Raw genomic sequence first — 14,948 nt, 5'->3', positions numbered from 1 at the left:
TCAAGTTGGCATCACACATTTTTAAAATTTAATAGAAATTGGTCCTGGTACCATTGTCATCATAGTTGTGGCTATAACAATGCTAATTCCAGTTCATTGCATTTGTCATAATTGTGGCTTACCTCCTCCAGTCCGTGTGTATATGGAGAGAGAAGTTTTTTGGTTGTTTTTGTTGTTTTTGTTTTTGCTAATCACAGCTACTAAACTTTTTCTTGTTTTCTTTCATTGTATTTACCATTTCAAAAGTCTTCCTCAAAACACTTAGTAATCATTATGGAATTCTTCACAACCTTTGCGCCTCACTGATGGATGCACAAGAACCATTGTTCCGATGATGAAAAAGACTTTTATCTAAACCTCGTAAGAGAAAAACACTATTTCAAGAACTTCACTGCATTTAGGAGCTTATGGAAGAATGAAATTCATGTGTGACTGGTAGGGGAGTCAGTATTTTCACAGCTTCATGTAATTTGTGAGGCTGCGTGATATCTTGGTTCAAAATACTCTATCCTGTTTCTGATTCTAATAGCAGTAATCTACAGATGGATGTTAGGAGTATTTCCATAAGGCACTGTTCACCTTTCTCTGTGGAAGAGTTGATAGGTTATCCTGTTGGACCATTTCCACATGTGTGCAAGTCAATGTAATTATGTTGGTGAGTGTGGCTTTGATAATACCTTTCTAACTTTGTTCATTTCGATGATTATCTTGTCTTGCCAGTGGAATTTTACTCATCTTCCTTTCATCCCAGGAAGACAGTCTTTTCTAACGGTGTCTCATAACTTTCTAATGAAAGATGACTATAGCATCTTCTTTCTATAAATGTAGAAACAGAGTCACAAGTATAATGTTGCACCAGACCCCTCCGTTACAAGACAGTGCCTACCTACCAGGTTTCCTTCCTCCCAGGGGGGCCTTTCTCTGTGAAACTAGATGCCTTCCCAAGAAGCTGCAGTATCTGAGGTACTGTCTTCTTGCATTCGCACAACCGTGCCCAAAAGGTCTGCTCTGTAGATCAGATTCTGCTTGATTCTGAAGAGATTCACTCAGTCATGTTCCGTCAAGGCAACTGCATTCTTAAGGCACCCAGGACAAAGATATGCAATTTGTCATGAGTGTTGGACATACCTGGAGGCTGACATCTCCTAATAAAATGCAGACCTTTCCTGCTGATCTTGGGGAGTTTGTTTTCCAAGTCTTCTCTTGGAACTAAAAAGCAAGAAGGTTAAATCCATGAGTTGGATTACTCTTTGGGTGACTGGCACCAAACTTGCCTTAAAATGCTTTCTGGACAGGGTGAATGTTCTTGAAAATGTGAAATAATCTGAAAGTATAGAAGTCATTCTCTGAGTCTGATCTCCTATCCACAGATGTGAAGAAGTAAAAACATAACTTAGCATGCTTGTATGTTCAATATGTCATTTTCAAATATATAAATAAGAACAGGGATATATAGCCCTGGCCAGTTTGGCTCAGCGGTTAGAGCGTCGGCCTGCGGTCCGGAGAGACCCGGGTTCTGTTCCCGCTAAGGGCACATACTTCGGTTGCAGTTTGTCCCCGGCCCTGGTTGGTCGTGCGGGTGGCAGCTACTCGATGTGTCCCTTCACATCGATGTTTCTCTCTCTCTCTCCTTCCTCTCTCTCCCTCCCACTCTATCTGTACAAAAAATGGAAAAATATCCTCGGGTGAGGATAAAAAAAAAAAAAAAAGAACAGGGATATGTATTTTGTTTTATATATATATATATATATATATGCATATATATATATATATAGTTTTAATGTATTTATTGATTTTTTTTTTTAAGAGAGAGAGGAAGGGAGAGAGAGAAAAAGAAACATCCATCGGCTGCCTCCTACATGCCCCCTACTAGGAATCGAGCTCGCAACCCGGGCATGTGCCCTGCCTGGGAATCGAACCGGGACCTCTCAGTCCACGGGACGATGCTCAGTTCAGTGAGCCACACTGGCTGGGCCATTTTTGTTATATTTAATCTTACCAATTAATTTCTTTTGTTAAACCTTAGCAGAGAGCAGAAGAAAATATGTGCAAGACCGTTATGTTAGGATATGTTTTAATATTATTTTATTACTTTGAGTTGGGCTTAAAGTCAAAACAACCTACTATGGACCACAACATATTTTCAGTTCATTTAGGCCTATCCGTGGTCAAATCTTGGCTAACCATCTTAACTCGTCGGTATTTGCAATATATCTTACATGAGAAGTGGGGCTGACCAAGAACAAAACCAAGCCATGAGCCAATAGCACAGAAATGTCATTCAAAAGAGATTGCTGAGGAAAAATTTTAGGGTTGTAATTAAGTCTCCCAGAACATCTCTAGTTGGAACTGGTACCATATGACTTATTGCCGATAGAATAATTGTACAATTTGAAAAATTATTTTATATACGTAAGTTTTCAGAAGCACTGCTGAATTTTTGGCCACAATAAGGATGATTTTATGCAAATATTGAATAACTTTTCTATCGCACACAATATTATATCAGCCAGCAAAATCAAAGACCATTTGATGTTGACAATTACATCAGAATAATATATTAGGTAAATGACATAAAATTGACCCTCTCTTAAAATGAGTTTCCAGTAATTTAGCTTAGATTTGCTGTTAGTGGAAGTAGTGCACATTTGATTTTCAACTAAATCATTTATGTGAAGAATTGAAATGGTGACTGTGAAAAGCTTTCTTTAAATAACATATTCAGTATATTTTTATCTTAACAGAATACATTTTAAAATAAAGGAATGTTGGCATTATTTTCCATTCACTTAATTTTGATTTGCTTTTAAAGAAAACTCCAGCCTTTAAAGAAATGAAATATAAACCGAATTTTTACAATGTAGTCAGCAATGATTTTTAAAAGATTTTTTTGTTTAGATAAAATATAGATCTAAGAAAAGCCTTTATATAACTTTATAATTTAAGCATCTTTTTAAATATGCCATTTTATGTTAAATATTTCATCTCTCTGCCCTAATTAAGTATGTCTCATCGTTAGATACAGTGTTACTAAATAGTTGTAACTTTACAGTTTTTTTTTTTTTTTTTTTTGATTAATGATGGCTTGGACTAAAGTTTCATTGGGTAGGATTAACTATGTTTAAAGATGGCAAAATGCCATTATAACATTAATGCCAGAATTTAATGAGAACCAGAAGTTAACTTCAAGGACCTTCATAATTTGATGTGAGGGCATGATCATATTCTGATTATTTTACTGTAGTGTCCTATTAAAAGTGAGTTATTCTTTTTAAAAACCTTTTTTCTTGTAATAAAAGTTTTACTTAGCAAACACTTCTAAATATCGACTATGTGGCAACCACGTGCTCGAGTTTTACCCATGAGATTGTTCTCCATCCTCAATTCAAATAGAGCCTTTCTGACCAGAGGAGCAGGAAGGAGAAACACCTCTCTTAGGTAGGACCCTCATGGCCTCTCTGTCTAGAATGATTCAGGTTTCCTAAGGTGTGTAGCTACCTCTCTGGTCCATTTCTTCTTCATTTCTCACATCAGCCACCTTCTCCCCCGTCGACTTGAGAACTGGCCACCTATTTATTCCGTCATAAAAAGGTCTGGGGTACTGAGTACCTTAGGTATGGGAAGCTTGGAAAGCATGGGCTATAACTAGATGTTCTGGTCATGGTATGACTACAGGGAATTGTGCAGAACTACACAATAAAATGGGACCTAGGCAGGCAGGAGAGCTGGCCGTAGGGTTCTTTCTAGTCTTTTGAGGAAAAACCTTCCTGTGCTGAAGATGTATAATGATGACTCACTTTCTGTAAAATGCAGGTACCCTTTAAGGCTATTTTCTGCTCTTAAAAATCCCATCATCCCCGTGTGCTTAGAACCCAAAGAGAGCAGTGGACCTAAAGTGAATGTCTACGTTCCTTATTCTTTTTTCTCATAATCTTATGTACACATACTTGCAAAGAAATGCCAGACCTTATAAAGACCATGGTGCATAACCACAAGATGTTAAGAAGTGAAATACAGCAAAGGGAAGACTGCATCTGAAATCTGAACTATTTAGCTTGTGGCTAGAGCTTCCTAGTGCCTAAGGCAAAGAGAACAGTTAGGATAATATGGTGTGATTTTCTGGTTCTAAGACCCATACCACCAGTTCTTCAGAAAGAAGCATTTTTCTTGCTCTCAATTAATAATCGCAACTTGTCTGGGGAATTCCATAAGAAGCCATAAGCCACATAATGAATGATGGCCTCATGAATTTTTAGAGAAAATAAAGAAGTGTTCCACATATGTCATTTCATATATTGGCCTTCGGAGAACACAGAGGGAATAATGTTAAAAGCAAGACATTTGTTTCTCCCACGGGGCAGGGCGAGGGGGATTGAAACTTCTGGTATATTTACTGTAGATAGATGCTTATTTTCTTTTGACCCACTGACATGTGGAGCAGTAGAAAGATGTAAAGATGTCTAGTCAAGGGTAGCATTGTTAAAAGGAGGAGGGGATAAGTGGAATTTTTGTGGCAGGATGATATTCGCAAGACTGATCAGGCCGCTGGGAGGTGTTTAAAGATGCCAGTTCCCTGTAACAGGAAGATCAGTCTCTGCTTTAGACAGCATATCCAATTTAGTAAATTATTATTATTCCATCAAAATTAATGTGAACAATTTTCTCTTTGAGGCTGCTTTTTCCATAGGTGATGTTTTCCAGATGGGCTTTGTGTAAAACTCTTAATGTTTTATGTTTTCTTTCCTAGAGAAAGAGCCTTTTCTGACACGTCTTCATTTCTTTCTCTGCCTGTTGTAGGGAAGAGAGCACCAAAGGCCAAGGAGAAGAAGAACAAGAAGAAGAAGAGGAAGCTGATAGAAAGAGCCCAGGAGCAACACAGTGTCTTCCTAGCTACAGACAGGGCTAACCAGTAAAATCAGAGACACATCGGGTGGACTTTGGGGTTTTTTGTTTTTTGCAAAAGTGCACAAAGCTACTCTCCACTCCCGGACGCTGGTGTGCGGTGTTTGTGCTGCTCTGACCGGTATCTGTTCCCAGTGACATTGTGAAAGGAGCAGCCACGATGTGGCCTCCGTTATTTATGCTTCGATTTGCAGCTGGAGCCTGGGACGGGGGGAGCTCGTGACCCAAATCAGAGGAAGCAGGAGAGCGTGTACAGCATGTGACTGGGCTCGGTGTGCGCCCCGAGATCCTGGCCCCACGGCGGAGAGGCACGAGGTGTGAGGCTGCAGACCACCACTGGAGAATGGGCTTGTGCATATTTATGGGGAGGAAGAAGCTCATCAGGCAAAGAGCTGTTTCACGTGTGCCCTTTATTTCTCACCTTGTGCATCGTCAAGGACAAATGTATGTGGATCTCTGCTTCGTGTGACCACAGGTTCCTGGCATCCGTTCCCTTCACACTGCTGCGGGCTGGTTCTGTTCCTAGCTGGGGACATGCATCAGGAGTTCCCTCTCAGTGTCACAGCAGCTCTGAAATGTACATATTCTGCTGGGGCTTTGCATAAACCTCTTATTTACTGTATATTTATGCTCTTATGTGTAACAAGTCATACCTGACGAATAGATGTCACTTTGTTCGTAGTGGTTTCTAACCGTTGTCCGGTCAATGGCTGTTCTAGTTTGGCAAGTTGACAGCTGTTTTGTTTTTTGCCTTGGAACTTACCTTTTCTTTTCTTCGTGGACTTCTTTCTCATTGTAAGGGTAGGGGAAGCTAGTTTGTACATAGGGTCCAGGGACCGGTGTCAGTGGCTTTGAGAATCTCCTCGCTCAGAGGAAGCAGCATGTGGCAGGCAGGAGGCAGAACTCCCTTTGCGGCTCAGCTGCGCTGACGTCAGGAAGCAGCGGGGAGCAGGGGGCGCACCCGCCGAACCCAGCACGCAGCTTCGGGGGCCAGCGAGAGAACTCTTCGGGCTTTCATTTCAAACTTGGACGTACACACACGCGTCACTGAAAGCAGTCCCTGACGTACAGTGACAGGGCACATGTGATATTTTGAGGTCCCTGTAGGAGTTGCCATCATGAGACTATGCGTAGAATCCAAGGAGAAAACAGTATGAATTCCTACAACTGAAGTCAGATCTTGACAGGTCTCCTTTGAGCCAGAATCTGTTTCATATCGGAGGGGGGCACTGTGGAAGCTCCCAGGGGGTGGCTTTTAGGGCAGGGGTCCAAAAAAAAAGCATCACTGTTCCCTTTGGGAAATCAGCTCTTTAAGGGTTTTGAATTGGCTGCTTCTAAAAGCTTCATTATGTTCCTGGCTGATCCAGAAGAAAATTAGAACGAGAAGAAATGGTTGCAGATTTTTGAGGGGAAAAAAGCAAGGTAAAGGCTTTCTCTCGCCTTGCATTGGCAAAACTACCTCTTCAGCATTTTGGTTAACTTTTGAGTCAAAAGCATCTTACCGATAAGTATAAATGTCATATACATCATTATGAAAATAGTATTGCTATGAGATAAGCCATATATGAATGTTGTATACCACTTTAGGGTTCGCATTTAATCCTGAAGTGTTCACCTCCTTTCACGCCTATTTACACTATATTCCTATTCCTGAGCAGGGGGTCTCTTGTATAGTGCTTCACCATCAATAAGTCAATGCCTGTTCTGTTTCTGGGATGTTCTTTTCATGCATTAAAAAACTTCAAAAGTAATTATGGACATTTTCTTTTCTTTAGAGATATATTTCGGAAAAACCCAAACACTTTAAAACTTTAGCCCCCAAATGATGGTCCTTAAAAAAGAAAAGCAGCCCCAGCCAGGTGGCTCAGTTGGTTGGAACATCATCCCGTACACCAAACATCACAGGTTCAATTCCCCGTTGAGGCACATACAGGAGGCAACCAGTCAATGTTTCTTTCTCTCTCTCAAATCAATAAACATATCCTCAGGTGAGGATTAAAAGAAAAGCAGACAAAATTTTTAAACCTATGTTAGTAACTATATCTAAGACACTAATTATAAATTACATGATAGTGGAGTGCTTAAGAGGAAGGATTTTAGAGCCAGTCTAGACTCTGAGAAAAGCCCAGAGCAAATTATTTAATCCCTCCAGGTCTACTTCCTCATCTGTGAAATGGAGGTAACAATCTTACCTACCTCTAGAGCCGTGTTTTAAAGGCTGAATTAAGTACAATATGTATAGGATTGTGTGTTGAGGATTAAATTCGGTAAAATGTGTCAAGGATGGTCAACACAGCATGATATATACTAAGTACTACACAAGTTGGTGCATGTTATTCTTTTAATTACCTCTGTCCTTGGCTATTTAAATTATTTCAAAAATATTTTTTTCTCCTTACCAAAAAGAAAATGAATATGTCTATGAAAGCATCAGTTCCCTTCAATTTACTGCTTGATGCCTAGACGTTATTTGCTCAAATTTTTATCCTTATGGGAGTTGATTTACAGCTATAACACACCCACACACTACAGAGCAATTCATAGCTTCAGGGTAGTTACACAACAATCTGGTGGTTTTCCACAAATAGATGTATCATTCCTAGACTGTATTCAATGTATATAAGTAGAATATATGAAACTAGTTTTTTTCCCAATACTTTCAGGTAGCTTAGCATCTGCAAAAGTAAAAGATGGGGCTACAGTCTTCTAAATTAAGAAGCTTGAGTGGGGGAGGGGAGTGTGAAATGGGAGGAGATGATCACAAGGTACAAATTTCCAGTTATGAAACAAATTTCATGGGGATCTAATGTACAGCATGGTGACTATAGTTAATACATAGTTAACTGCATATGTGAAAGTTGCTCAGATTATACATTTTAAATATCCTCATCACAAGACAAAATTTGACAGATCAACACTTAAGCCAATTTTATCTGTCTTTATTCTTTTTCAAGGTACTAATATCAGTCATTGTAAATGTGGAATGTTCACATTTTGCTTACGACACTTGGAGAAAAGTTAACCCTCAGCCTCAAGCATGTGATTCATATACAGGTTATGTGTGATTCCTTCCCCAACATTTTTTTTGCTTTAAAGGGGAGCTGGAAGTGAGAGAAGTAAATAATACTTCTGTTCATTTTAGAGAAATTTGTGCACAGTGATTGCTACTTGATAATACCGTGTTAGAAAAGTCATAATCAGTAACCCTGTAAATGTATCTGTGTCCTAACCAACCTCAGCATCCTCTCTCTCCTGTCAGTGGGGTTACCCATTTGTTCCACTTGTACATTTGACCCCATTCCCTCTTTCTTTTGTGGGGTGTTCAGTGTCCATGCCTTTCATTTCTTCAGTCCTTCCTCTCCCTTAAATTAAAGCACCCTTTCTTTCAAGGATTTCATTGTCCAATATCTTGAAAAAGCAGTTGACATTCACTGATGTCTTCAACCTTCTCCCATTCGCCATCCTCCTCTTAACTCATCATCATCTTGTTTCTTCCTCACAACTGTATTGTAATTGTTCTGAAAAAAAGTAGCGATGACATTCCCCTTGCTAAATACAAGGGACATGTTTGTATGTGTCCTATCTGCTGTTTCCACCAAGTTTGACTCTGTTGTGTCCCTTCCTTTGGGAATTTTGTTTCTTATTTGGCTTCTGTGACATTCCGACTCTGGGTTTTCTACTTCTTTGGCTCCTCTTCTTCAGTTGTCAAGTTATTTCTTTCCCTAAATTAAAAATATTGACATTTCAGAGGTTAGCTCACTATTTAATCTTTTTGGTTTAATCTTTTCATCTCTTTATTCCATCTGGGAAGTCTAACTTTACAGTTTCAAATACCATCTGCATGTTGTTGACTTCCAAACCAATCTCTGTGGCCAGGTCTTTGGTAACTATTTTTAAGTTGCTTCTAAATATCTTGACCGAGGAGCCCCACATTTATCTCAAACTCAATGTATCTAAAACTGAACTCATTCCTGTATCAGTCAGGGTCTAGTCAAGGAAATATACTAGTCCAGGTATTTCAAACAGGGAATTTAATACACAGAACTGATTACATAGGTAATAAATGAGACAAGAAGTTAACATGGGGATGGCAAGACAATCCAGAGATTGGAAATAGCAGGAAGGCACTATCACCCATAGGGCAAGCGGAGTAACAGGAAGCAGTGAAACCTCCAGAATCCACGAGGTAAAGCCACCCAATTAGAGCTTGAACCACTGAGGAAACTGGACCCAAAGACAGAAAGCTTGTCTAGTGGGAGCTGAAATCTTGGAAGGAGCTGATCACGAAACCGGCCTGGAAACTAGGGAGCCTGGGTTATGTAGTTCTTCATGATGCTGAGAAGCCCAGGAGTGCAGAGAGTAGATCCAAGAGCAAAGAAGCAAATGATCAACATAATCACCAACATCTGCCCCCTAACGAGTCCTCTTCCTGCCCTTCCAATTTAATAGTTAATAATATCTCTACCTACTTGGTTAAGCAAAGACCCTGTATTCATCATTTATTCCCATTGTTCTCTACATCTGACCTCTTACTAGATGCTAGTATGTCTGCCTCAGACGCTTTGTTGAATTTCTCCCTACCTTTTCACTCGCTTTGTCCTAGGCCTGCTTGATCTTTTTCTCTCTTCTAAACTGTTCCATTATTATTCTAAATATTCTTGCCCTAATTTTACTCACTGCAATTTTTCATTTATACTTCTTTATTTTTCTGTTACTAATATATTTGTTCTACTCTTGTTTAAATACTATCCTGTTCCTTGTGCAATAAAGTATTAAACACTTCCCACATTGAATGCAGTGCCCTTTCAATTTCCTGTTCACCTATGTATCTTGCATGGACTAGGAAAAGCCTGAATGGACTCGGATGCTCTTGCTGTAAAACCTCCAGGGGCTCCTTACATAAACATATTAGTTGATACCTCTTGATCCATGAAGGCAGAGATGTAATTGCAACTATATCTTTGAAAGTAGGTGCTAAACATATTAAGTCTGATTGAGAAGTTGAACAGTGTGAAAAATGTGTCGAATAAAGATTTAAATAGCCCTGGCTGGTTTGGCTCAGCAGTTAGAATGTCAGCCTGTGGACCGAAGGGTCATGGGTTTGATTCCTGGTCAAGGGCACGTACCTGGGTTGCAGGTTCAATCTCTGGCTCCAGTGGGGGTCATGTGGGAGGCAAACAATTGATGTGTTTCTCTCTCACATCGATGTTTCTCTCTTTCTTCCTCCTTCCCTTCCACTCTCTCTAAAAATTAATGGAAAAAATATCCTCGGGTGAGGATTAACAACAAAAAACGATTTAGATATTTTGAAATAATTTTTGTTTAATGGTATCAGAAAGTCTAGTTTCATTCTTTTGCATGTGGCTTTCCAATTCTCCCAACACCATTCATTGAAAATTCATAGAAGAAAATATAGGTACTAAATTTTGTCTCAGAACATCTTTTTGTGAACTTGACTTCAAAGGCAAGGGAAGTCAAAGCAAAAACAAATGAATAGGACTATATCAAACTAAAAGCTCTGAACATCAAGAAAAATAATCAATGAAACAAAAAAAGGCAACCAACTAGTTGGAAGATCTACAAGCAATGCCCTGATAAGGGATAATATCCAAAATAGATAAAGACTCATACAACTCAATACCAAAAAGAAAAGAAAAAAAAAATCCCCCAAACAATCCAATTAAGAAATGGGCAGAGAACCTTCATAGACACTTTTCCCAAGAAGACATGGCCTATAGATATATAAAAAGATACTCAGCTTTACAAGGTATAAGGAAAATGCAAAAAACAAAACAAAACAAAAACCATGATGAGATACTACTTCATACCTATTAGATGGCTATTATCACTAAGACAAGAAATAGCGTTGGAGAAGATGGGGAAAAAGAGAACCCTTGTATAGTGCTGGTGGGAACGTAAGTAGGTGCAGCCTCTGTGGAAACCGTATGGAGGTTCCTCAAAAAATTAAGTCTCAAGCTACCACATGACCTAGCACTCCAATCCCTCTTTTAGGTAGCTAACTCAAAATTTTGAAACCAGCTATTCATAAAGATATATATGCCCCTATGTTCATTGCAACATTGTTCACAATAGCCAAGACATGGAAACAACCTAAGTGATGATTGGATAAAGAAGTTATGCATACACACAGTGGAATACTACTCAACCATAAAAGGATGAAATACTGCTGTTTACACCAACATGGAGGCATCTTGAGAGTATCATGCCAAGTGAAATAAGTCACACAGAAAAGGACAAGAAACATACTTCACTCATGTGGGATATAAAACAGAAAGCAACAGATGAACAGCAAAACAGCAAAACTCATAGACACAGACAACAGCATGGTGGTCACCAGAGGCAAAGGAGGGTAGCGGGGAGGATAAAAGGGTAAAAGGGTCCAATACATGGTGACGGACGGCAACTAGCCTCAGGGTGGTAGGCTCATGATGGACTTTACAGATGATATATTATAAAATTGCACCCTGGAAACGTATATTGTTTTATTAACCAATATTACCCAAGTAAATTTAATTAAAAAATTTCGAGAGTCCCATATTAATCTATGATGAATAATTATAGCAAACTGCCATGTAATACCTCCCCAGCATTGGAGCCATTACTAAGCACTGCTGAACTAAACACGTCTCAGAATCCTTCCCACAAAAGGTGTTCCGAGAACACACCACCAGTAGATTGGAGTTAACAGAAGAGTTGCACCCTTTTTTATTTCCAGATCAATTTCATGCCCTGGATTATGACAACTATCTTTTGTCAGAAACACTCTTTGGAGTATTTCATGTAGTATTTTCCCAAGCTTTCCACTAAAGTACCCTTAAAGACAGAGAAAATTGAATTTGTAACTTGGATTATAATCTGAAGTGACCTTATTTCAAATGTGAAATGTCTGTAGCCTCCAAGCTTCAATATAAAAATTCAGGCAAATTTTGCATTCTACTCAGTGAAATGGGCGGGTGTTTTTTCATCCTCACCTGAGGGCATTTTTCCATTTTTTGTTCAGATAAAGTGGGAGGGAGAGAGAGAAAGAGAGAGAAACATCAACATGAAAGGGACACATCGAGTGGCTGCCACCCGCACAACCCAACCAGGGCCAGGGACAAGCTGCAACCGAGGTACGTGCCCTTAGTGGGAACCAAACCCAGATCTCTCTGGACTGCAGGCCAACGCTCTAACCGCTGAGCCAAACTGGCCAGGGCAATTCTAGTTTTATCTCTTATCGGTAATAGGATATTACATTTATTTGTGGCCTACACCTAAAGGTGAAATAGTAAAAACTCAAAAACCATAACTGTTGTGTGTGTGTGTGTGTGTGTGTGTGTGTGTAAGTTCTTTCCTTTCTAACTTCTTTATCATATAAGTAGCACCCGTATCTTCTGCATTCTAATCAGAGAATCCTCTCTCTTCAACATCCAGACCTCTCCATCCTTCTGTAAACGTGTTGGTGTTATACTCTTTCTTTGTCCTAACCTACATGAAGTATTGTGATGGACTCATTTTAAACAGCCAAGAAAACTCTTTTTAAAATGATGATTTGATTACTCTTATTGGCTTCTTTACTATACTTCTGGGATCCATAATTCCTTAATTTGTCCCCCATTATTTAGTACCTTTTCCTTCCATTAGAGTTTGGACTCCATTTCCTGTCTTAATCTATGAAAACTGAGTTTGCTCTGAATGCCTTCTAGGAGTAAAACCCTGTAGACGACTGCAGTGCCCTGTTCTCTGCCTTGTTCATTTCTGTTGCTACGCAAATGTTAGACCAATGTTTTATACCAGTTTGAGCCCCTCTAGCACGGAGATAGGAGAACATGAATGTGAAAGCTAGGATTTGATCTAAGTACTTAGAAAATCATTGGAAGATTTAAGCAGAGGAGTGATATGATCCGATTCTTTTGCCCTGTTCACTTGGGCTGTTGTGTGGAAGGTGAATTTTCAGAATGAAAGAGCGACCAGGTTATTGCAATAATTGGATGAGAATTAATGTGACTGGGGCTGGTGGGTGGCAGTAAAGAAAAGCAGTGTTTGGAATCAGGACATAGCTTGGCAGAGAGCCCACAGACTTGCTGAGGAGTTGGATGTAGTGGGTCATGGTCAAGGGGAAAAAAATGGAAAACAATGTGTCTCCTAGGTTTCTAGCCCTAAGCAATAAAACATACAGGAAAGATGGGGGAAACTGGAGAATAGAAATAAGCCTTTTTTTCACATGCTAAGTTTGATATGCCTGTTAGATATTTATATGAAAATACCAAGCAGGCAACTGAATATAAACCTGGAATTTAGGGAAAAGGTCAGGGATACAGATATAATAGGGATATCAGTGTATAGATGGCACTTAGTACCAAGGGACTTTCCGGCGGACGCAGAGAGAGGATGTACGAAGGGAGAAAAGAGCTTTGGAGGCACCAACCCTGATCAGCAGGGAGACTGGGCAGTGTCCAGGGAGGAAACCCAGGTGCAGGTAAGTCACTAAGCGTGACCAAGAGCTGGGACTCAAGGCTTACATAGTTCTTGTCCCTTGCCCCTTATTTTAGAATAAAAATATCAGGATAAGTGAAGGGCAATTAAAAAAATTTGTAATAATTAAGGAGTTTGGACTTCTCAAATATTTTTCCTCATTGTATACTCCCAGAGCAAAACTGAAAAGCTCCTTGAATATGGTTTTGATGTAAAAAGAACGTAAAATAAGTCAGTGCTTAAAAACTTTGGAAACTACTCGTCACATAAATGTGATAATGATACTTAATTTCAGGTTACCATATCACCTACCAATTTCATCTACATTTATGATGAAATAATTATCTCAATGACCCTACAAAGAATTTTCCTTCATTTCTTTCAAATTTAATAAAATATATCAAATGAACAACAGAACTAGCATTCTGTGAATTATAGGTCCTTGGGTTTGTAATTTTCAACAATGAGGAATTTAAAAACTTGTAATTATTGAGATACTTTGGTAACAGCACTCTGATGTAAGACATGTTTGGACAGAGACACATATAATCATGGCATTTAACTGAACAGCAAGATAAGTGTTAAAAGTATTTTTTCGGAGTTCAATGTGTAAAATAGAATAACTGAAGTTTTCGGTACTTGCATTACACTTTTGAATTAATTAAATATGTTCTTAATCTTTTTCCCAACACACATGCTTCTCTTAAGTTGACTCTTCCCTACACCTACCACCTGGAGAAACTAAATGTGGCAGCGGCTTCTAGTGCTTAGTTACATCTAGTTCTTTCCTTTCTGACCACCAAGCAGCGTCCCATTTCTCGATTCTCTTGCAGTTAGATGAAGACTTGTGATTTATTTTAACCAAAGGAATTTGGTTGGAAATTATGTAAAACTGGGGCACATAAGACCAAGTGCATGTTCTACACAATTTATTTTCTCATTTGGCCGAGACCACAAAGGTAGAGCAACAGGTGAAAGCGCCTGGATCTGAGTCACTGCAGGGGAGGTGCCTTGGGTGGTTGCCCAAACTAACCCAGACTTTGCATGAGCAAGAAATAACCTTTTATTGTATTAAACCAGGGAGGTTCCGGGGTTATTGTTACCTTAGCATAGCCTAACATTACTCTGTAATGCTGTTTTTCAATTTGTTTTTTTCTTGGGATCAAGAAACTATATTACTTATTAGTTAAAATATGATCAGTAGATAAAGAAAAGAAGAAAAGTCAAAGTTATATTTGCCCAGAATAAAAGTCAAAGTTATATTTGCCCAGAAGAATTAGAACACTAACATCTCCTTTTAATGAAGCGTTGCTCTCATTTTGATGAAAGAAATTAGCATTCTAATGATGGTGGTAAAATAACTTACTGTCAAACTTTTTCAAAGATTTCTATAATATTGTTAGATAGATGAGGTGCACATAATCTTCACAGGTTTTCTTGGTTTGTTTGTTTTTTAACCCCTTCATTTTATTTATTTTTAAAAATGTATTTATTTACTTATTTTTGTTACAGATGTTTCTCCTTTTCCCCCCATTGACACCCTCCGCCCCCCTCCCTCCCCACCCTGTCCC

General features: G+C 39.0%; 1 protein-coding gene across 3 annotated transcripts in view; it reads left to right on the top strand.

The window, feature by feature from the left end:
- The window catches only part of RSPO2 (R-spondin 2), a 149,229-nt gene extending 144,025 nt beyond the window's left edge, over nt 1-5,204 (top strand). For 2 of the 3 annotated variants that reach the window (XM_036264193.1, XM_036264190.1), the window contains one exon: nt 4,798-4,913. In XM_036264193.1, coding sequence (XP_036120086.1) covers nt 4,798-4,913 — 116 coding nt within the window. Of the gene's footprint in view, nt 1-4,797 lie in introns of all 3 variants that reach the window. The other variant, XM_036264192.1, reaches the window with a different exon arrangement.
- Nucleotides 5,205-14,948: the final 9,744 nt, after the last annotated feature.

This window comes from Molossus molossus, unplaced genomic scaffold, assembly GCF_014108415.1.
Source record: "Molossus molossus isolate mMolMol1 unplaced genomic scaffold, mMolMol1.p scaffold_m16_p_16, whole genome shotgun sequence".
In the NCBI taxonomy this organism is placed as follows: domain Eukaryota; kingdom Metazoa; phylum Chordata; class Mammalia; order Chiroptera; family Molossidae; genus Molossus; species Molossus molossus.
Note: the sequence above shows the minus strand (reverse complement) of the source record. Positions and strands in the feature narration are given on the sequence as shown.